The 24,069-nt window shown below is 47.7% G+C and overlaps 1 protein-coding gene across 1 annotated transcript; it reads left to right on the top strand.

Moving 5' to 3' along the window:
* Positions 1-23,731, top strand: LOC120057315 (pecanex-like protein 3). Its single transcript, XM_039005889.1, has 33 exons — positions 1-1,791; positions 2,334-2,542; positions 2,731-2,836; positions 3,031-3,070; positions 3,208-3,303; positions 3,457-5,202; positions 5,495-5,624; positions 7,314-7,483; positions 7,747-7,804; positions 7,890-8,040; positions 10,605-10,762; positions 11,005-11,158; positions 11,340-11,372; positions 11,490-11,661; positions 11,776-11,886; positions 12,000-12,201; positions 15,112-15,217; positions 15,939-16,031; positions 16,150-16,300; positions 16,411-16,555; positions 16,736-16,913; positions 17,560-17,668; positions 17,865-17,994; positions 18,405-18,463; positions 18,548-18,763; positions 18,931-19,184; positions 19,292-19,522; positions 19,681-19,787; positions 19,903-20,050; positions 21,012-21,517; positions 21,722-21,897; positions 22,065-22,474; positions 23,224-23,731. Exons 1-33 carry the CDS (start codon positions 1,639-1,641, stop codon positions 23,380-23,382), a joined length of 6,867 nt encoding a protein of 2,288 aa, XP_038861817.1. The 5' UTR covers positions 1-1,638; the 3' UTR covers positions 23,383-23,731.
* The last annotated feature ends 338 nt before the right edge of the window (positions 23,732-24,069 follow it).

The raw sequence follows: 24,069 nt of genomic DNA on the forward strand, positions 1-24,069 counted from the left end.
TAGCAGCTAGCGAGCTAACGAATAGGAGCTTTTTAACGCTAGCTAGCCAGCTAGCGAACACATGATAAGGGCAATGACGCAAATCTGTACAAACTGACAGTTTGTCTTAAACAAAAAGTAGATATCTACTGTGTCTTTCCAAAGAAGAAAGACCACCATCACCTGAAAACAATGATAGCCAACTGTGGTAAGCTAGCCAAATGTACTAGCTAACAACCCGCAGTGGTAAGGAAAAATACGAGATTCTTTAGCTAGCTAACGACGTTACTGCTTTACACGGAAGAGAAGCGGCACAGCTGAGCAGCGTTGATTTACCTAAGGGAGTCGTCGATAAACCATTTAAAACTATATAGTTATCACGAGAGGTTACGAAGTTTTCTATCCAGCCAAACACTCCGTCTCAATTCTGATAGCTAATTTAGCGTTGGCTGTTTTATTTTGATGTGGCCTAACTAGCATGCTAATCGAGTGTTCATGATGTAATTGCTGCCAAATCTCTATGTTAGCCATTCTGTTTATTCCGACACATTATAATGCATTTGTTTATAAGTATTATCTCTAAATTACATGTTGATGTCTTGTTTTGGAAGCACAACTAAGGTTACCTAGCTAAGTAGCAATGGTTGGCATATAGCTAACTGCTAACTATTTGGTTATAGCTAACGTTAGCATGTATCTAATGTTAAGTGTTTTCAGTTGACAAATCAGCTAGGTATCTTGCTATGTTTGTTGGTGGCGTGGCAAATAACGTCTGGAGGAAATTGTTGATAGCTAAAATAACATGTAGGCAGCTGCTAGCTAGCATTACCTAGCCAGCTAACTTAGATAACAGTAAAATACGTTATATTGTGTCTATCAGTCAGTAGGTTGGCCTTGACGTTAACGTTATAGTTACCAAGGGGTCATGAAAAATATAATTCCTAGTTAGTTGGGATATGAACTAAGCTCCCGAATGGCTAATGGGTAGCTAGCTAGCTTTCTGCATTGGCTGATTCAGATACTTTAGGGTAGCAGTATACATATATATCTACGGAGTATCATTGCATATGTTTATTCTGATCATTTCTCAGGATTCATAAAGCTTCCGGTCTCATGAGGTTGAGGACTCCAAATACATATCTAAAGAAATGAGTCCAACCTAGTTACGGCTCCATCTCTGAGTAGGAGCGTTATTATGATTGCCTGTGACATTAGAGCGGTGCACGGCGTCTTCCTCTGAAGGATGTTATCAGGACCTACTCTTAATTTATTGAAGTGTGACTCAAAATGCTGGAAATGTGTGAAGAGACCAACCAAAGCAGTTGTGATTTTTCTTCCAGATGAATGTTATTTAGTCAGTGGGTCACCACCAGTGTGCCAAAAAGTAATTCTCCAGATAAAGCAAGGATTACTTTTTAGCAAGAACTGCACAGCAAAGCAGCCCAGTCTGGAGCACGAACATGCACAGCCCCCCTTGAGATACACTAAGGACTATACACCAGAAAGTGAAGAGGACTGTCTTCAACTGACTCATTAACTTTTCATCCTCAATGGAAGTGCCGTTGTAGATACGTGAACGGGTGGCTACAACTGGACCGTCTGGAGCTCCAGCCTTAGAGGAAACCTTGCAACCCTGGGTTGGCTGCTCTGAGGGGGACAATGGGTTCCCAAGCTCTTCAGATACTGCGGCAGGGGGTGTGGGCTTCGCTCACAGGAGGCTGGTATGTGGACCCCCATCAGAGCACGTTCTCCAACTGCTTCCACCTGTACCTCTGGATCTTTCTCCTGGCCTTCCCTTTCCTACTCTACATGGTGAGGGGACAATTTATGATTTCTGTAGATAAAAAGGGTGGAAAAATTCATTTCGACTGGGTGTCATGTTCGTCAGGCACTTTACATACACATTTAGTAGTGCAGTAACAGCCACTATTCAGGTCAAACTGGTTTTTATCATAGGACAGGAGAAAAGGATGATGTTGGTAATAAAGTGGAACAGACCGTACCATTTTCCCCTCCCTATTCAAAACGGCATTACTTCTCTTACTTTCATGTTTAAGCTTTTGTGGTCAAACGTGTTAATATTTGCTCTAGTGAAGCGTGTTACCTGTAAACCAGACATGTTATGTCCTCTCAAGCTGTCATGTCCGTCATCTTTGAAGAGTGGTCCTTCCTTGTCTGTAATATGATGCCCAATTTGTCCATGTGCCTGCCTAACTAGGTGAACCATTTGTTCTTTTACTGGTATTGAGAACAAGGCGTTGTTTCACTACCCTCATCATGGGCTAGCCTACTTTTATTCCCAGCTCTGGACTCAATCTTTCTTCTCCCCTCCCCTCTCTTGTCCTTCCGTCCAGTCTCTCCCCCCCAGCCTGGTCGTGGCAGGTGTGTACTGTGCTGTGGTGGCAACCTTCTTCACAGCCATAAAGGCAGTGAACTTTCGCCTCCATGCCATGTTCGACCTGGGGGAGATAGTGGAGAAGAGGCAGGCCTCGCTCATAACAGACGCCCCACGGCTAGAAGAGGGGGATGATGGGTCCGGAGGCCACGACGGGAATCAGCACGGGTACTGGCGGAGATTTCCAAATCCTAATGGAATCCTTTTTTTGTTAAATCATGTCAAAACAAGATGTCATTCTATGTACATCGAGGGGAGATGCTCATTTGTGTTGATGCTTTGAGGGCTGTTATTTCACATGATTGTGGGCAGATTTTAGTGTTGTGTTTTCTCATGTTGCTATGTTCCCCTCTCAGGGACAGCAATGTTGGTGTGGAGATGACTGTGTTCAGGAAGGTCAACTCAACACCTCCAGTTCGCTGCAGCTCCCAGCACTCTCTGTTTGGACTCAACCAGGTGTCGGTGAGGACTGCCTTGCATATACACCGCACACATACATACTCTTTTAACATAGTTCCACGCAACAAACTGCACACTTCATGCACACTGCACAGGAACATGAAATGATTGGGTTGTTTAATCCCATACAAATGATCTATATTCCTGTGATATTCAATCTTAATCCAACAAATGTTTTTGTTGTTGTTTCCCCTCAGGAGTTTTTGCCTCAGCTTGATGACAGTGGAGGCTCCAAGGGTATAGCATTAATCTAACTCCACTCTAACCGCAGTGTTGTGGTTGGTAAAGTAGATCTGACTAAGAGTTGCTGTGTTTTTTTTTTTTATCCAACATGGGCAACAGTGTAATTTAGGGACTGCTTCTTCTCTTCTCAGATATCAAGGATCTGATGCGAGAGCAAGGCAGCAACAACTTGATTGTCACGTCAGCACACCGGGAGATTCTCCGCCACAGCTCCCAGGACCCGATCCGTAAGCATAGCGTTACACTGGAAATAGACCTAGAATCTTTTGTCCATGTGCAAAATGGTGATATAACGTTTATTTAATCCAACGCAAAACACGTTAGCTATATTGGTCTTTGCTTTGTCGTGTGTACTTAGTTTGGATTTTCACTTCTTTCAGATGTTGCCAATGTTGCCAACATGGTCCAGTCCTGCTTGGCTGCTGCTCTAGGAGGAGAGTTCCCGGGTCTAAGGGGAGTGGGAGCAGGGATGTCAGGGGGATTTGGTAGCTTACAACCTGGGGAGTGCATCTCCATCCCCCCCTCCCCTTCCAGTCAGGAAGACGGAGGAGAGAAGGGCCAGTTGGAAGAGATTGAGGGGATGCTGGAGCAGCTGTCCCAGCAGAGTCCTGATGAGGATGTGATCGTGATGGGGGCCTACTCCCCCCTGGGCCCCTCTGCTGAGTCGGGGAGCCTGGGGGACACTCCCATCAGCCCTCTCATAAAGAGCAGTCTGAGTGAGGAGCTGAGTGAGAACCTGTTGGGGCTGGGCCTTGACCCCGTGGCCTTCGCCCCAGGAACAGAGCACCCAGGCAGCCGCAGTGGGGTGGCCATGGCCGCTGGCTCCACAGACAGCTGCTTCAGTGGGGGCGGGGCAGCCACGGACCGCGAGACTCTCAGCACCGTCAGCAGCTACCGCAGTGAGAAGACTGACTCCACCCAGCTGGAGAGCCCTTCACTCAGCCTGCCACGGAACATAGACGCAGGGACACCGACCTCTGCCCCAGCCCTGGGCACCAGTACCCTAGAGCCAGCAGAGGAGCCAGTGCTGCAGGGGGGAAGTGATACTGACGACCTGTCGGACAGCGAACTGCTGCGCTCCCCCGCCAAAGAGTGCTCTCTGGGCCAGGAGCTTGATAGGACACTAGTGGAAGGGGAAGATTTGCCACATGTCCCCTCAGATATTGCACAGCCCCCCTCCCTCCAGGACTCATCTCCCTCCAGTAGTGGGCACTCCGAGGCCTGTGATCTGGACAGGAGGGTTCCCCCCCTCCCCCCTCCGAGGCAGGCCAGCTCGGTGCCGTCAGGGCTGGCCCTGGGTCTAGTGTGTTCTGAGCCTGCGTTGCCCGTCTCCTCCACCCCATTCCTGCACTCTGAGCAGTCCTCTCTGCAGGCCCAGCAGGTGGTGCGCCCCAAAGACTTGAAGCTGCTGCGGACCGGTGGCAGTAGTGTGGGCCACCGGCCTGGCCGCAGGAAAGCCCCTCGTAAGCGAGGTGGAGCGGGAAGCAGCAGCTTCGACTGCAGCTCCTACAGGCGGCACCACGGGCAGCACAGAGACTACATCCCAGTGCGCAGCCGGCTGGGGGCTAAGGCCTACAGCGAGAGCCTGTTTGAGGACTCCAGTGACGAGGACGACGGCAGTGACATGAGCGCCGGCTCAAGTCTGGGCTCCCAGAGACGCTACAGCTCTGACGACGACGACGATGACGATTCGAGCTCCTCTACCTCCTGCTACTCCCCTGACCTCGCTAACGCTGGCATTACGAACCCGCCCCCCTCCTCCACCCAGCTGCCCAACCCCAGGGAAGGAGAGTTGTCTGAGACGGCTGGCCCATCCCACTCCCAAAGGGCTCAGAGGTCAGCTAGCACGGCTAGTGCTAAGACTCACGCCAGGGTGCTCAGTATGGACGGGGCCGGTGGGGGCCACACTAACACTGTGGCCCTACCCTCCACCATGCTGACCTCCTCCACCCCCGCTCCACGAACCCTCACCGTCTCCAAGTCAGACCTGGAGGCCCGGACCAGCCATACAGACGGCTTCCCTGGAACTCACCACCATCGCCTGGACTCTCTGGGAGGCTCCTGGGCTGGCAACCAGACGGGCTGGAGGGCCGGGGAACTGGTGGAGGAGGGAGCTGTGGGGGGAGGTGAGACATACTATTCTCTCTAACTCTGGGCCTTTATTCATAACGTGTGCTGATCTAGGATCAGATCGCACCTGTCCATTTCATTATAATCTAAAAGGCTAATATGATTCTAGATCAGCAAACCCTACTTTTATACATTCCCATTCAAGATGGAAAGCTCTGAAATGCGTTACTGTTTCATTGAAATTTGGATTGTTTGCTACATTTACTCCGTTAATCAGGGTCAGGTATTTCTAGAATTCAACATCTGAAATGAACGTCCTTGTACTAATGTGAATATCTGCTGCCCCAGCTCTGGCCCCAGAGGAGGGGGGCAAGCGGGACTCGGTGAGCAGTGTGAAGAGGACCCAGGCCATCCGCAGGCGACACAACGCGGGGAGCAACCCCACACCACCCCCCTCTACCATGGGCTCCCCACCCAGGTTGGTCCAGTCAAACACTTCCAGACCAGCGTGCTTGCTACACAGTTGAAGTCGGAAGTTTACATACACCTTAGCCAAATACATTTAAACTCAGTTTTTCACAATTCCTGACATTTAATCCTAGTAAAAATTCCCTGTCTTAGGTCAGTTAGGATCACCACTTTATTTTAAGAATGTGAAATGTCAGAATAATAGTACAGAGAATGATTTCAGCTTTTGTTTCTTTCATCACATTCCCAGTGGGTCAGAAGTTTACATACACTCAATTAGTATTTGGTAGCATTGCCTTTCAGTTGTTTAACGTGGGTCAAACGTTTCAGGTAGCCTTCCACAAGCTTCCCACAATAAGTTGGGTGAATTTTGGCCCATTCCTCCTGACAGAGCTGGTGTAACTGAGTCAGGTTTGTAGGCCTCCTTGCTCGCACACGCTTTTTCAGTTCTGCCCACATATTTTCTATAGGATTGAGGTCAGGGCTTTGTGATGGCCACTCCAATACCTTGACTTTGTTGTCCTTAAGCCATTTTGTCACAACTTTGGAAGTATGCTTGGGGTCATTGTCCATTTGGAAGACCCATTTGCGATCAAGCTTTAACTTCCTGACTGATGTCTTGAGATGTTGCTTCAATATATCCACATAATTTTCCTCCCTCATGATGCCATCTATTTTGTGAAGTGCACCAGTCCCTCCTGCAGCAAAGCACCTCCACAACATGATGCTGCCACCCCTGTGCTTCACGGTTGGGATGGTGTTCTTCGGCTTGCAAGCATCCCCCTTTTTCCTCCAAACATAACGATTGTCATGATGGCCAAACAGTTCTATTTTTGTTTCATCAGACTAGAGGACATTTCTCCAAAAAGTACTATGTGTCCCCAAGTGCAGTTGTTTACTGTGTCTGGCTTTTTTATGGCGGTTTTGGAGCAGTGGCTTCTTCCTTGCTGAGCGGCATTTCAGGTTACATCGATATAGAACTCGTTTTACTGTGGATCTAGGTCCTTTGCTCTTCTGGGATTGATTTGCACTTTTCGCACCAAAGTACATTCATCCCTAGGAGACAGAGCGCGTCTCCTTCCTGAGCAATATGACGGCTACGTGGTCCAATGGTGTTTATACCTGCGTACTATTGTTTGTACAGATGAACGTGATAGCTTCAGGTGTTTGGAAATTGCTCCCAAGGATGAACCAGACTTGTGGAGGTCTACAATTTTTTTCTTTCTGGGGTCTTGGATGATTTCGTTTGATTTTCCCATGATGTCAAGCAAAGAGGCACTGAGTTTGAAGGTGGGCCTTGAAATATATCCACAGGTACACCTCCAATTGACTCAAATGATGTCAATTAGCCTATCAGAAGCTTCTCAAGCCATGACATCATTTTCTGGAGTTTTCCAAGCTGTTTGAAGGAACAGTCAACTTAGTGTATGTAAACTTCTGTCCCACTGGAATTGTGATACAGTGAATTATCTGTCTGTAAACAATTGTTGGAAAAATGACTTGTCATGCGCAAAGTAGATGTCTTAACCGACTTGCCAAAACTATAGTTTGTTAACAAGAAATTTGTGGAGTGGTTGAAAAACAAGTTTTAATTACTCCAACCTAAGTGAATGTAAACTTCTGACTTCAACTGTATCTCTTATGCCAGTCACCTCCGTATGTACATGCTCCGTAAAGCCCAGCTCCTGTCTTCCTGTAGTCTCCAGGACCTCCAGCGTGCCCGTACCTCCTCACACTCGCGGACCCGGACCCTGCCCTCTGCCTTACAGTTCGCCACCTCACTACTGCTGCCCCGCGGGGGGGTCCACGAGGCCTCTACCTTCGACGACACCACAGAGGGGGCTGTGCACTACTTTTATGACGAGGGTGGTGAGTGTATGGGGATGCTAGGCTGAGGCTCGCTTTTGAACCTTGGGGGGGGGGGGGGGGGGGGTGCATTGGAAGGGGGGGGGGGGGGCCCTCTCTCATTTTAATAAACCTAGCCTGAAGAGAGCGAGAAATAAGCCCCATTGTTTGTGGGCTTTACTGAGGCATTCATGTATTTAAATTTGCATAGCAAATTATTCTGTCCTAGTTTACGATGTAGTCGATGCTCTCCATTCATTGTTGTCGCTGTGCTGGTGTTTTTCCAGGAGTGAAGAGATCGTACACGTTTGGACCTGCTGGAGGCGGTTATGAGGACCCAGTGGCGTAAGTGTCTCTCTCTGATGCGCTTTAGGCTCTTTGCCTGAAACTGATTTTGATGTGTCTGGGCCCCTCCCTCTTCTTCTCTCAGGGAGCGGGAACGACAGTCCCAATCCTCCAGCTTCACTTCCACTGATGTCCAGGAGGGGGCCCCGGTGCTTACCATGCTCCAGCCTAGGCCCGTGGTTCTGCAGGGCATGCAGGTACGCAGGGTGCCCCTGGAGATGTCAGAGATGCCAGAGGTGAGAGGAAACACCATTCGAATTACTGTTTCAACAGCTTTGTTCCGAAGCTGTATCCGTACGCATTGGATACAGTGATCACAATATAGTGGCTATATCCGGGAAAGCCAAAGTTCCAACAGCTCGGCCTAAAATTGTGTGTATGAGATCATACAAAATATTTTGCTGTGACTCTTATGTGGATGATGTAAACAATATTTTTTGGTCTGATGTGATTAATAAGGAGCATCAAGACATTGTACTTGATGAATTTATGACATTGCTTCTTCCAGTTATTGATAATCATGCACCTGTTAAGAAACTGACTGTTAGAACTGTTAAGGCTCCATGGATTGATGAGGAATTGAAAAACTGTATGGCTGAAAGAGATGGGGCAAAAGGAGTGGCTAATAAGTCTGGCTGCACATCTGACTGGCTGACTTACTGCAAATTGACAAATGTGACTTAACTCAACAAAAAGAAGAAGAAACTGTATTATGAAGCCAAGATCAATGATGGAAAACAACTTTGGAGTACTTTAAATGAAATTATGGGCAGTAAGACAAATTCAACTCCATCTTTCATCGAATCAGATGGCTTATTCATCACACAACCATTTTGATGTTGCAAATTATTTTAATTATTACGTCATTGGCAAAGTGGGCAAACTTAGGCAGGAAATGCCAACAACGAACAGTGAGCCATCATACTCATGTATAAAAAACAAACAAATAATGAAAGAAGCATTGCAAGTTTTTGAATTTTGTCAAGTTAGTGTGGGAGAGGTGGGAAAATTATTATCGATCAATAATGACAAACCTCCTGGCATTGACAACTTAGATGGAACGCTACTGAGGATTGTAGCTGACTCTATAGCCACTCCTGTCTGTCATATCTTTAATCTGAGCCTAGAGGAAAGTATTTGTCCTCAGGCCTGGAGGGAAGCCAAAGTCATTCCGCTTCCCAAGAGTGGTAAAGCGGCCTTTACTGGTTCTAACAGCAGACCTATCAGCTTGCTGCAAGGCTCTTAGTAAACTGTTGGGAAAAATTGTGTTTGACCGAATACAATGCTACTTCTCTGTAAAAACAAAATAACAACAGACTTTCATCATGCTTATAAAGAAGGGCACTCAACATGTCCTCCACTGACACAAATGACTGATGATTGGTTGAAAGAAATTGATAATAAGATTGTGGGAGCTGTACTCTTAGATTTCAGTGCCGCCTTTGATTTTATTGACCATAACCTGTTGTTGAGAACGTATGTGTTATGGCTTTTCAACCTCTGCCATATCGTGGATTCAGAGCCATCTATCTAATAGAACTCAAAGGGCTTTCTTTAATGGAAGCTTCTCAAATGTCAAACATGTAAAGTGTGGTGTACCACAGGGCAGCTTTCTAGGCCCTTTTCTTTTTTCCATTTTTACCAATGACCTGCCTCTGTCAATAAAAAAAGCATGTGTGTTCATGTATGCTGATGATTCAAACAAATACGCATCAGCAACCACAGCTAATGAAATCACTGAAACCCTTAACAAAGTCTGTTTTGGAATGGGTGGCTAGTAGTAAACTGGTCCTGAACATGTCTAAAACTAAGAGCATTGTATTTGGTACAAATCATTCCCTAAGTTCTAGACCTCAGCTGACTCTGGTAATGAATGATGTGGCTGTTGAACAAGTTGAGTAGAATAAATGACTTGCTGTTACCTTAGATTGTAAACTGTCATGTTTAAAACATATAGATTCAATGGTTGTAAAGATGGGGAGAGGTCTGTCTGTAATAAAGAGATGCTCTGCTTTTTTGACACCACACTCCACAAAGCAAGTCCTGCAGGCTCTAGTTTTATCTTAGCTTGATTATTGTACAGTCATGTGGTCAAGTGCTGCAAAGAAAGACCTAGTTAAGCTTTAGCTGGCCCAGAACAGAGCGGGATGTCTTGCTCTTCATCGTAATTAGAGGGCTAATATTAATACTAGGCATGCCAGTCTCTCTTGGCTAAGAGTTGAGGAAAGACTGACTGCGTCACTTCTTGTTTTTGTAAGAAACAATGTGTTGGAAATTCCAAATTGTTTGCCTAGTCAACTTCTACACAGCACTGACACACACACACTTACCCCACCTTTTCACAGTCCCCAGGTCCAGAACAAATTTAAAGAAACGCACCGTATTATACAGAGCCAGGAGTGCAGAGAACTCCCTTCCATCTTATATAGTGCATGTGAACAGCAAACCTGATTTTAAAAAAGTAAAGCAAAACCTCACGGCAGAACGCTTCTCCCCTGGGTGACCTACTTGTGTGTGTATGTACTGACATGTATTGGTAACTGATAGCTGCGCTCACACACACTACAGGTAAATGTATGTAAATTGTAAAGTATTTTGACTAATGTTTATTTCGTTATGTCGGACCCCAGTAGGACTTGCTGCTGGCGTCGGCTAATGGGGATCCTAATCAATCAAATCAAAATCATGTGTTTCAGACAAAATTAACCCTCTGGACATTTCTTGCATATTCCTGTAAATGTGGCTTTAGTTTATTTTAAATGTTTTAATGTTTGACTTGAATCCCCCTCTCTATCTCCAGTTTGACCTGGACCATGAGTCTCTGCATGAGTCCCACGAGAACACGCTGATGATCGAGGAGAAGGCCAAGCCCAAACAGTACTATCGTTTCTGGGTGCTGCCAGGGAAGTGGCTGAGGGTACGCTACGACCGCCTGGCCCTGCTGGCGCTACTGGACAGGTGAGACACAGCAGCTAGCTAGTTTATCGAAGTGGTAATATGATCCAATGTTTGTCACTGTACTGAGGAGGAAGCCAAGGTTTCGTTAAGAGGTTCTTTTATATACTGTGGAGTGACAGTGTTAGGGTTACTGCTTTCTCCAAAAATATAGCATTTTCTGGAAAACCTGGGCATTTTTTGTAACGTTACTGGAATTTTGCAACCCTGGACAGTAAATGACCTCTATTGTGTCTGTCCTGTAGGAACCGTGGTGTAGGGGAGAATGTGTTTGCGGTGGTGCTGGCCAGCATGGTGGCCTTCCTGGGGTTCCTGCTCCTCTTGCAGGGCTTCTTCAGGGACATCTGGGTCTTCCAGTTCTGCCTGGTCATCGCCAGCTGTCAGTACTCACTACTGAAGGTACACAACACAAGTCATAAGGATTCAATAAAGTTTTATTCAATTCCTATATTCCCTTTTTATTAAAACAGTAATACAGTAAAAAATCAACTGCCAACACGTTTGTTGAACCGTAATAGACCAGTGTTAACTTGAAGTAAACTAATGTGTTAACGCTTGAAATGACTCTCTCCTTCCTCAGAGTGTTCAACCAGATGCAGCCTCCCCAATGCATGTAAGTGGATGATGCCATTCAAACATCTGTCTTGGTCATTATCAAGTTGGTAACCTATCTATCGTTGATTCTTGTTTTGATGGCACAACCTGATGACTGTCTGGTCTAACCCGTCAGGGCCATAACTGGGTCATCGTGTACAGTCGGCCCGTCTACTTCTGCCTGTGCTGTGCTCTCATCTGGGTGTTAGACTTGGCGGGGCGCTCAGGCCACCTGCAGCCCTTCTCACTCTACGGCGTCACCTTCTTCTCCGCTCACTTCCTGCTCTGTGCCAGGGACGTGCTCATAGGTCAGTCAGTGTTAGCAACTTCTAGCTGTGTGCTGTTATGTATTTTGTATCGTGTTGCGACCAACCAACTCATTCAAGCCCTTTCTCCCTCTCTGTCTCTTTCTTCCCCCTCAGTGTTTGCCTTGTGTTTCCCCGTCATTTTCCTTTTTGGGCTTCTACCTCAGGTCAATACCTTCCTCATGTGTCTGCTGGAGCAGGTCGACATGCACATTTTTGGGGGAACAGGTAAGACAGGGCCACACAGTGAGATGCCATTCACTGTAATTCACAAAGTAAATTCTCCGTTTTTTGTTGAGTGATGCCTGTTGACCCTGTGTGTGTGTGGTTTCTCTCCACAGCCACCACCAGCCCCCTGTCGTCTCTTTACAGCCTGTTACGCAGTGTGTTGGTGGCTGCGTTGCTCTATGGATTCTGCCTCGGGGCTATCAATGCGCCCTGGGAACACCCCCATGTGCCAGTACTGTTTTCAGTGTTCTGCGGCCTGCTCCTGGCCCTCTCCTACCACCTGAGCCGCCAAAGCAGTGACCCTGTCATCCTGTGGTCAGTATACCTCTACTCTTTAGTGTTGCATATGTAACAGTATAACTTTTTAGTACGTCCCCTCGCCCCGACCTCGGGCGCGAACCAGGGACCCTCTGCACACATCAACAACTGACACCCACGAAGCGTCGTTACCCATACTTATTTTCCACCATAATTTGCAAATAAATTCATTAAAAATCCTACAATGTGATTTTCGGGATTTTTTTTCTCATTTTGTCTGTCATAGTTGAAGTGTACCTATGATGAAAATTACAGGCCTCATCTTTTTATTGCACAATTGGTGGCTGACTAAATACTTTTTTGCCCCACTGTATATTGTTTTGTAAATAAATACACTACCGTTCAAAAGTTTGGGGTCACTTAGAAATGTCCTTTGTTTTTGAAAGAAAGGCACATGTTTTGTCCATTTTTAAAATAACATCAAATTGATCAGAAATACAGTGCAGACATTGTTAATGTTGTAAATGACTATTGTAGCTGGAAACGGCTGATTTTTAATGGAATATCTACACAGGCGTACAGAGGCCCATTATCAGCAACCATCACTCCTGTGTTCCAATGGCACGTTGTGTCAGCTAATCCAAGTTTATCATTTTAAAAGGCTAATTGGTCATTAGAAACCCCTTTTGCAATTATGTTAGCACAGCTGAAAACTGTTGTCCTGATTTAAATAAGCAATAAAACTGTCCTTCTTTAGACTAGTTGAGTATCTGGAGCATTTGTGGGTTCGATTACAGGCTCAAAATGGTCAGAAACAAATAACTTTCTTCTGAAACTCGTCAGTCCATTCTTGGTCTGAGAAATTAAGGCTATTGCATGCAAGAAAAAGCCAAGAAACTGAAGATCTCGTACAATGCTGTGTACTACTCCCTTCATAGAACAGAGCAAACTGGCTCTAACCAGAATAGGAAGAGGAGTGGGAGGGCCCGGTGCACAACTGAGCAAGAGGACATGTACAGTAGAGTGTCTAATTTGAGAAAGACGCCTCACAAGTCCTCAACTGGCAGCTTCATGAAACAGTACTCGCAAAACACCAGTCTCAACGTCTACAGTGAAAAGGAAGAGGCGACTCCGGGATGCTGGCCTTCTAGGCAGAGTTGCAAAGAAAAAGCCATATCTCAGACTGGCAAATAAAAGATTAAGATGGGCAAAATAACAGACACAGGACAGAGGAACTCTGCCTAGAATGCCAGCATCCCGGATTTGCCTCTTGACTGTTGAGTCAAATTTCTGCCTTGCTAGAGCTGCCCCGGTCAACTGTAAGTGCTGTTATTGTGAAGTGGAAACGTGTATGAGCAAAAACGGCTCAGCTGCGAAGTGGGAGACCACTCAAGCTCACAAAACGGCACAGCCGAGTGCTAGAAATGCGCAGTTTGTAAAAATCGCCTGTCCTCGGTTGCACCACTCACTACCGAGTTCCAAACTGCCTCTGGAAGCAACGTCAGCGTAATAACTGTTCGTCAAGAGCTTCGTGAAATGGGTTTCCATGGCCGATCAGCCACACACGAGCGTAAGATCACCATGCGTAATGCCAAGCGTCGGTTGGAGTGGTGTAAAGTTCTCTGCCATTGGACTCTGGAGCAGTGGAAACGCGTTCTTTGGAGTGATGATTCACGCTTCACCATCTGGCAGTCTGATGGCTGAATCTGGGTTTGGCGGATGCCAGGAGAACGCTACCTGCCCGAATGCATAGTGGCGTCTGTAAAGTTTGGTGGAGGAGGGATAATGGTCTGGGGCTGTTTTTCATGATTCGGGCTAGGCCCCTTACATGCTGACCACACCGCTCGCGCGCCTCAAGCGAGCGTCTGCGTAGCCAGGCGCTAAAATAGAAATTGGTTCTATTTGTGACGCTCAACGCGCTGCAAGTGCGGCCTCTCCCATCTCCTCATTGGTTTTTAGGAGCATATACCCACGTGGGTGATTGAAAGATGAACTTAGGTCCACACTCCGGTTGGTTTTAGTAATGCTGTAGAGTTGGTTGCCAACCGCTATATAAAGTCCAAAGAAGAAAAAGAAGCCTGAAGGAAGGAGGAGATATGGCGAGAAACGAATTCGGTTTACTGTTTTATCTGTGGATTAATTGACGTGGTAGAGGACCTTGTGCATTTCAGGTAAAATAACAACCCAATGTTTATATACCAGGACAAATTAGCGAGCAACAGCAAGCTAGATAGCTAAATTGCCATAAATGTTTAAGACTTTTTGACCTGTCCCCAAATTAATATAATTGGTTCAGAGTTTGTTTTGATAGTTCAACCTGCGTGTCCTGATCACTTCTGGTGTGGGTGAACAAAATCACGCGCGCGTTTGGTCAGCAATGCTGTCTATCTGTACTGTTAGTTCCTCTATTTCCTTTTTTTAACTCTGTTGACCGAACGACTTTTTGTTTTAAAGATGGGTATTGAATTGCATGTCCTCCAAAGGCACATATTTTAAAAGTGTCCCATACAATAAGGGGGTCTGCTGTACCTATGTTTTTTACCCAAGTTGATTTGAAGACATGAACAGAATGCATCAGGGATTGGTTGTTTCATTTTATTTGTGTTCATTTTGGAGTTGAATCTCCTTTTCAAAAAAGTAACCAGAACTGACCATCTCACAGTGCATCCCCGCGTTCGTTTTTTTTGTTGTTGATGTGGTATCGTTTTATCATCGTGATACTAAACCTATTATCGGTATCGAAGTCAAAATTCTGGTATCGTGACAACACTACTCTTTACGGCTCTCTGTCTGGTCAATGGACAGCTCATTACTGTCTCTGCGTTGATTTAATATAAATATGATGACAATGATATACCCACTGGTACCTTGAAACTCACTAATTCCCTGATCCTAGCTACTGTCTTAAGATCAACTCTACCCTGTCACTCATATCATACATTACACTGCATGTGTTTTTCTCTCTAGGTCTCTGGTCCGCTCTAAGTTCTTTCCCGAGCTGGAGAGCCGGACCCCTGAGGAGCCTCCTCTGGAGATCAAAGACCCCCTGCCTGAGAAGCTACGCGACTCTGTGGTAAGATCAAGGATCTTTAACCAGAGCCAAATGGCTCTGGTTAAAAAAGTAGTGCACTATCAAATTGTATTTGTCACATGCGCCGAATATACAACAGGTGTAGGACCTTGCAATGAAGTGCTTACTGACAAGCCCTTAACCAACAACGCAGTTTTAAGAAAAATACCTAAAGAAAAATAAGAAATAAAAGTAACAAATAATTCAAGAGCAGCAGTAAAATAACAATAGCGAGGCTATATACAAGGGGTACCTGTACACTATGTAGGGAATAGGGTGCTATTTGGGACTCAAACCAAGCATTGTGTGAGTGACAGACTGACCAGGTGAATGCAATTATCACTTATTGATGTCACTTGTTAAATCCACTTCAATCAGTGTAGATGAAGGGGAGGAGACGGGTTAAAGAAGGATTTTTAAGCCTTGAGACATGGATTGTGTATGTGTGCCATTGAGGGTGAACGGGCAAGACAAAGATTTAAGTGCCTTTGAACGGGGTATGGTAGTAGGTGCGAGTGTGTCAAGAACTTTCGACACCTTGTATAGTCCAATGCGCCAACGAATTGAGGCTGTTCCGAGGGGGGAAAGGGTTGCAACTCAATATTAGGAAGGTGTTCCTAATGTTTTGTCCACTCAGCGAATATAACAAATGTTTGAATGCGGTTGGTGGTCTGAGGTTTTAAAACCCTCTTCATCTCTCTCTGTCTGGTTTTTTTTTTTACAGAGAGAGATTTTCCACTCGGATCTGGTCATGTTTCCCCTCATGGCTGTCATCACGTTTGCCATCAGTGCCAGCACCGTGTTCATCGCTCTGCAGGTCAGTCAACTCACCTGGTCGACTGTAGATGGACGATATGACGTTTCAATATCTAGAGAGAAACCCTTCTGGTTTTCTATGACACTCCCCAGTGAAACCTTGTCTCTCTTCCCTCCAGCCTGCTCTTAGTTATATCTTGTACATGGTGGCCGGGGTGGTGGGCTTCCTCACACACTACCTGTTGCCTCAGCTCCGCAAGCAGCTGCCCTGGTTCTGCCTGGCCCACCCCGTGCTCCGTTCTCGAGAGTACAGCCAGTTCGAGGTCCGCGGTAAGTAGCAACCCGTCACCCCCTAAACGCACACGTTCACACGCCCTGAAGAATTGTGTCGAAGCCTGTGGTTTGTCATTGATTGTTTTGCTATGCCCTGTCCGTCCCAGATGCCGCCCAGTTGATGTGGTTCGAGAAGCTGTATGCGTGGCTGCAGTGTGTGGAGAAGTATGTCATCTATCCGGCTGTAGTGCTCAACTCCCTCACTACAGAGGCGCAGCGCGTCAGCCTGAAACCCAAGGAGCTTGACATCTAGTAAGCAGCTCAAGCCATCCCCTTTTACCAACCTCACCACGCGTTCCTCTCCATCCCTCATCCCATCTATCCACCCAGTCAGAGCTGAGGTTATGTTTATTGAGACTACGCTTTGTTATTGCACCATTAATGTGTTTTGATGTCCCCCTCTCGGTCTCTCTCTCCTTCCCCTCCCTCCAGCGGCCGTGCTCTCTTCATCTCTCTGGCGGGGATGAAGCTGCTGCGTTCGTCGTTCTGCGCCCCGTCTCTGCAGTACGTCACGCTGTCCTTCACCGCCCTCTTCTTCCTCTTCGACTACCCACACTTCTCAGAGACCTTCCTGCTCGACTACTTCTTCATGTCCATCCTCTTCAGCAAGGTACAAAATACTCCTCCCTGGGATTTGGTTTTGCACAAATTCAACCAAATGAAAGTACCTACACATACTTAGCTGTATGTATACTGAACAAAAATATAAATGCAACGTGTGACAATTAAAAAGATTTTAATGAGTTAGTCCATATAAGGAAATCGGTCAATTGAAATAAATTCATTAGGCCCTAATCTATGGATTTCACATGACTGGGTAGGGTTGCAGCCATGGGAGGGCATAGGCTCACACACTTGGCTGCCAGGCCCACCCAATCAGAATCAGTTTTTCCCCACAAAAGGGCTTTATTACAGACAAATACTCCTCAGCACCCCCCCATCAGACGATCCCACAGGTGAAGAAGCCGGTTGTGGAGGTCCTGGGCTGGCGTGGTTACACGTGTTCTGTGGTTGTGAGGCCGGTTGGACGTACTGCCAAATTTTCTGAAACAATGGAGGCAGCTTATGGTAGAGAAATGAACATACAATTTTCTGGCAACAGCTCTGGTGGACATTCCTGCAGTCAGCGTGTCAATTGTACGCTCCCTCAAAACTTGAAACATCTGTGGCATTGTGACAAAAGAATGTTCCATTGAGAAATGACTGGACTCGGGTGTTTGATCGCTCACGTTAGATTGGATGGTTTCTCGTTACAGCTCTGGGACCTGCTCTACAAGCTGCGTTTTGTCCTCACCTACATCGCTCCCTGGCAGATCACCTGGGGCTCTGCCTTCCACGCCTTCGCCCAGCCCTTCGCTGTGCCCCGTATCCCTGTACACTGGTGCTGTGATCAGCAGAAAACTGTTGGTTAGATTACATCCTTGTTCAACAAAGTTCTTTCTGCACTCCCTGTTGCTCATTTGCCCGTGAGAAAAAGTGTTTAAACAACACTAAATGCTGTGCGCATTGAATGTCCTGTGTGTTAGTGTTGTCTGTTAGAGGTCCTTAACCTAACTCTCAGACTCAGCCATGCTGTTTGTCCAGGCCGTGTTCTCTGCTCTCTTCTCTACCCCTCTTAACCCTGTCCTGGGCAGTGCTGTGTTCGTCACCTCCTACACCAGGCCCGTCAAGTTCTGGGAGAGAGACTACAAGTGAGTTCTTTACTTTCCAGGAGCCCGAGAGAGGTAGAGATGCATTGTTCAGACCATGTGGGGTGTATTCACTAGGAACCAAACAGAAACAAACGGGAACCAAACAGGGAAGGACCTACCTAAATGTGTCCAATAGAAACTCTCTTGTGTTCGTGGGCAAAATGTTTTCTGCATAGAGTAAACGGTTTCCATTAAAATGTTTTGGACTAATGATTACACCCCATGACTCTAGCAGTTGCTTGTTGCCGTTCAGAGGTCAATGTTAAAACCGGATTAAGGAGATTATTGCTAAATGCCGTGAAAGCTAGCAGACTGCGTTACCATTTTACACAAGTCACCACCTGTCTTGTGAAACGTGCAGTTTCTAGAGCCTCTGTGTCGCCCGGTTAACATAATATCTGTCTTTCCAGCACCAAGAGGGTTGATCACTCCAACACGCGACTGGCCACCCAGCTGGACCGCAACCCAGGTCAGCTGCCGCAGTCTTCCTTCCCCTCATCTAACATTCTCTAAAAGGACTCTGCTCTCATGCCTGTGGTCTCCTCTCTTCCAGGTGCTGATGACAACAACCTGAACTCCATCTTCTATGAACACCTGACGCGCTCTCTGCAGCACAGCCTGTGTGGTGATCTGCTGCTGGGCCGCTGGGGAAACTACACCACAGGAGACTGCTTCATCCTGGCCTCCGACTACCTCAACGCCCTGGTGCACGTCATCGAGATCGGCAACGGCCTGGTCACCTTCCAGCTGAGGGGGCTGGAGTTCAGGGGTGAGGAGGAGGAGGGGAGAGGGTTTGGGCTAGAATGAGCTTTTATGGAACCAAGTTCAATGTGGTGGGCTTTAATGGTTTGAACGCGAGGTGGACAAGTTGAAAATGCTATCTTTTCTCTCTCTGCCGTTGTCCCTCATCCCCCTCTCCCGGTGTCTCTCCCCCAGGTACCTACTGCCAGCAGCGGGAGGTGGAGGCCATCACCGAAGGGGTGGAGGAGGACGAGGGCTGCTGCTGCTGTGAGCCAGGCCACCTGCCCCACATGCTCTCCTTCAACGCGGCGTTCGGCCAGCGATGGCTGGCCTGGGAGGTGGCCGCCACCAAGTACGTCCTGGAGGGCTACAGCATCAGCGACAACAACGCCGCCTCCATGCTGCAGGTGTTCGACCTGCGCAAGATCCTCATTACCTACTACGTCAAGGTGTGTGATCCATCCTGAACATACAGTGAACTGTAAAATGAGATACAATAACATGTCAATTGAACAGTAGATGGCCCGGTCTGTAACCAGTGTTTCCTCTACCGTAGAGCATCATCTTCTACGTGAGTCGCTCTCCTAAACTGGAGGAGTGGCTGGCCAATGAGACGGTCCAGGAGGCGCTGCGGCCCTGCCTGGGCCCGGCCTACGTGGACAGTGACCCGACCTTTAACCTGAACATAGACGAGGACTACGACCACAGGGCCTCTGGCGTCACCCCCACTGCCTTCTGTATGGTCTACCTGGACTGGATCCAGTACTGCAACAGCAGACGCCCGACGGTTAGTGTTCCTTCTCATCTAACTGTTGTGTAGCTGTCAATTCACGTTTTAAAAAAATATATAAAAAATGATATCTATATTTTTTAAACCAGAACTTTCCATAGCAATGTCATTAGTGTTATCAGCCGACTAGCTTAATGAAATGCTTTGTGTTATAGCCAGTGGAGGACAGCGAGAGGGATTCTCCGCTGATCACCCTGTGTTTTGGCCTCTGCATCCTGGGGAGACGGGCTCTGGGCACAGCCTCCCACAGCATGTCAGCCAGGTAAGTCTCAGGGCCGGACTGTCTGTCTGTTCGCTAACTGAGCATGTAATATGTCTCTAATGTGATCGCGTATAACCGACGGTGACTATCCGTACGTTTGTACCCCGCCTGTCAGCTTGGAGCCTTTCCTGTACGGCCTCCACGCCCTCTTCAAGGGGGACTTCCGCATCACCTCTCCCAGGGACGAGTGGGTGTTTGCTGACATGGACCTGTTGAACAGGGTGGTGGCCCCCGGGGTGCGCATGTCCCTCAAACTGCACCAGGTAAGACATGTCATATGGACGTGACTCATTACAGACAGTATGGTGGTCAATGTAATGTCATCACCCACACTAAGGGTGCGTTCGTAAATTCACTCTGGAGTGTCAAGAGTGCGCTCTGGGCTGTCCGTAGAATTCAAAGCGTTGTCAGATTGTCCGTTCGGAAATTCAGAGCGTTTCCCTCTCCCGACAGCAGTCAAGCACCCAAGGTAAATGGCTAACGTTGGCTAGCTTGCTAGCTACTTGCAGACACAAATGAGAGAACAGCTCACTGACCGTTTTACATTTACATTTACATTTAAGTCATTTAGCAGACGCTCTTATCCAGAGCGACTTACAAATTGGTGCATTCACCTTATGATATCCAGTGGAACAACCACTTTACAATAGTGCATCTAACTCTTTTAAGGGGGGGGGGTTAGAAGGATTACTTTATCCTATCCTAGGTATTCCTTAAAGAGGTGGGGTTTCAGGTGTCTCCGGAAGGTGATGATTGACTCCGCTGTCCTGGCGTCGTGAGGGAGTTTGTTCCACCATTGGGGTGCCAGAGCAGCGAACAGTTTTGACTGGGCTGAGCGGGAACTGTACTTCCTCAGAGGTAGGGAGGCGAGCAGGCCAGAGGTGGATGAACGCAGTGCCCTTGTTTTACTCGCCCTAGCAGAGCTGGTTAGGCTGTTTTTGTTATCCGTGTTACTGGCAACAATTGTGTTCTGTTTTTTTCCCGCCAATATTTACTGACACCAGGTTGTTTTGTAAATTCACCAACTTTTCTGAGCTCGGGCACACTCAAACCAGAGTGCTCTGAACTTGGAGTAGATTGCCAGAGCGAATTTACGAGCGCACCCTAAGAATTTACGATTTTCTTTAGAAACATTGTGGTGGCCAGAGCTGAGACTAAGAAGTTTAATGATGACATCGCTCACACTAAACAAAGTATCGTCTCCGACCCCCCCTCCTCCAACAGGACCACTTCACGTCCCCAGACGAGTACGAGGACCCGGTGGTTCTGTACGACGCCATCACTGCCAACGAGGAGAAGATGCTGATCAGCCACGAGGGCGACCCGGTGTGGCGCAGCGCCATCCTGGCCAACATGCCGTCGCTGCTGGCCCTGCGCCACGTCATGGACGACGGCAGCGACGAGTACAAGATCATCATGCTCAACAAGCGGTTCCTCAGCTTCAGGGTCATCAAGGTGAACAGGGAGTGTGTGCGCGGCCTGTGGGCGGGGCAGCAGCAGGAGCTGGTGTTCCTGCGGAACCGGAACCCGGAGCGCGGCAGCATACAGAACGCCAAGCAGGCCCTGAGGAACATGATCAACTCGTCATGTGACCAGCCCATCGGCTACCCCATCTACGTGTCGCCCCTCACCACCTCCTACGCAGGGGGGCACACCCAGCTCCGCTCCGTCTGGGGGGGGCCTGTCAGCCCCCATAACATCTACACCTGGCTCATCAGCAGCTGGGACAGGTACACTTACATTACACAGCCTGCAGTAGCCATGGTAGGACTGATATACGCACACACACACACACACACAGCCAGGTATTCCTGCGAAGTTCACATACTATCACGCACATGCCATACACGGATGTTCTCTCGCTCTCTCTCGCACACGCCCACTGACCGTGTGCGATAAGACGGTTTAATTTGAACTCTGTCTCTCCCCTGCAGGTTACAGAAGGGTTGTGGGGCTGGCTGCAACAGTGGAGGGAACATCGAGGACTCGGACTGCGGCGGCGGCTCCACTTCCATCTCCAACAACCCAGCGGCTCACACCACCCAGAGCACCCCGGCCTCCAGCTTGCCCCTGCCCCAGCCCCATTTCACCTCCATCCACCCCCCCATGGGTGAGCTCAGGACCCCACCACTCACTACAGCCTCTGATGTCCACTGTTCAGCTGCTGCTAGCTATTATAGCAATGTCAATACTGTCAGTATGCTGACAGCCATGGAACTGTTTGTGTAATGATTGCATTCTGTAATGTGTATGAAATGCCTCTCGTTGTCACTGTAGGAACTGACAACCCTGTGGGTCCTACCCCCACCTGGCCCCACCACCCTCAGCCCCTCCCCTTGGCCCTGCTCAGCCAGTCAGAGGGCAGGATGGACGCTGGGCTGGTCACCTCCCTCCACCGGACCTCGTCCATCCAGGGCCTCCTGGGCCAGCACCTGTCCAGCTCCCAGCTGTCCTTCAGTAGCTCTGTGGCCATGCCTTCCCTGCCCGGCCCGGAGCGCTTCTGCCCAGGCAGCTTCCAGGAGGGGGTGCACAGAGGGTCCGGACGGACAGGACATGGCCTGGGGCAGGGCAGCGGGCTGCCCTATGAGGGCCTCTACGGGAAGTGGAGCCTGTCTGGCAGAAAGGGCTTCAACGGGCCTGCCTCCGCTGAGAGTGACAGCGGAGGGTCTCCGTGCATACGGACACAGGTGAGGATAGTAAAACTACGTAGTGTGTGGGAGCTAGAGCATAGCGTGACTGTCTTTATGAACTAGGGCCGTCCCCGACTAAAAAGCTCATCGATGGGTTGAACATTTTCAAATTTGTATTTTTCCATATATATATATATATATATATATATATATATATATATATATATATATATATATATATATATATATAGACACCCTATGTGTGTAAAATAAAATCAACTATATTTAGGCTACTGAGCTTGTCTGATGCTTTAAGCACACTGTGATTAATGACTCGAGGGAGCCAGAGATCAACCTTACCAGAATAAAGAAAATCAACTGTTCCCGACCCTCTTCCTTCCGCTGCTGCTGGCCTTGGCAGATTCTGCTGTTAGACTCCTGCTGCTACGCTCCTAATAGGCTACACCAGGGGGTCTGCAACCTTTTGCATTTAGAGTGCCATTTTATCTTACCCTTTCTACTGATCTGCGTGCCCGTTGTGATTTTTATATGCACATTTTTGTGGAACAGTTTCATTTTATTTATATTGGTCTTTGTATCTCAAAATCATTTTCATGTGGATAATCAGAATTCTAAAAGTAATTTCTATTGCTATTGCCAACTATGTAAAAATAGCCTACATAAAGCCAACAAATAAAATCATTGCAGCCTGCAGGTAGAAAATATCCTAATAAAATAAATATCCTGATGGTAATTCGTTGCAGTGGAATCTGAGGCTTTTTACATCTTGTCACTCTGTGTTCCAGTCTACTCCACCTGCAGCTCCGCCTGAGGCCAGCCCAACCCAAGACCCACTGGGCGTTACCCAGTCCGCTGAGACCACGACCCTCACTGCAGGGGAGCCCCCCAGCCCCGCCCCCCGAGAGGAGTCCACAGAGCTGCCTTTACTTGAGCATCTGGACTGAGTCTGCACTGGAGAACACATGAGAACCCCTGCAGCCAAAGCACACCACCACCATGGCCAGTTCTAGAGCGGGCCTAACCGGCTCAAACTGGACTCATTCCAGCTTCCCGGAGTCATTCCAAAGAGAACTGGACTCTGAGGTTCGCTACATCTCTGGCAGATCACAACCTCTCAACATGTTCATTTGTAAATGTTTTCCAGCCTTTGCAATACTGGATGGATCTGGGAGGTCTAAGTACATTCATCTGCTCCTCATCGAACCACCGTAAGGATGCATGTAAAAACAAAATGTATGCACCGACCCCCCCCCTCCCTTCCAAAAAAAAAACATTCGCCGTGTCCCCTCCTAGGACTTGAAACAGGAGCTCTCGCCCGATACACCCTCAGAGTTTCTGTGGACAACCTTTTGGCCATGGCTATGGTAACTCTAGCAGGCCAAAAAGCCAGTGCAATTGTAAGGGATGTTGTGTAATGTTTAGTTAGTTTTTTGAAATTCTATATAGGGGAAGGGGGAAAAACCCCTCGTTTCTCCTCTCCTTCACCTGAGATCCACCAGCAGCAGCAACAGCATAACGAATCCAAAAAGGGAATGCCAATATCCTGTTGCTGTATGTACAGGTGAAGCCAGAGTTACTACCATAACAAGCCTTGTTCTTTATCCCCACTCCCCATTCCTGCTCCAACCTGC

Source organism: Salvelinus namaycush, chromosome 12, assembly GCF_016432855.1.
Source record: "Salvelinus namaycush isolate Seneca chromosome 12, SaNama_1.0, whole genome shotgun sequence".
NCBI classification, from domain to species: Eukaryota; Metazoa; Chordata; class Actinopteri; order Salmoniformes; family Salmonidae; genus Salvelinus; species Salvelinus namaycush.

Bases quoted from the DNA above. Each gene is read 5' to 3' on its own strand.
- LOC120057315 (XM_039005889.1), top strand. From the start codon at position 1,639: ATGGGTTCCCAAGCTCTTCAGATACTGCGGCAGGGGGTGTGGGCTTCG. The intron at 3,071-3,207 runs GTATAGCATTAA...TTCTCTTCTCAG, and splicing joins TGACAGTGGAGGCTCCAAGG to ATATCAAGGATCTGATGCGA. The intron at 19,788-19,902 runs GTAAGTCTCAGG...CCCGCCTGTCAG, and splicing joins TCCCACAGCATGTCAGCCAG to CTTGGAGCCTTTCCTGTACG.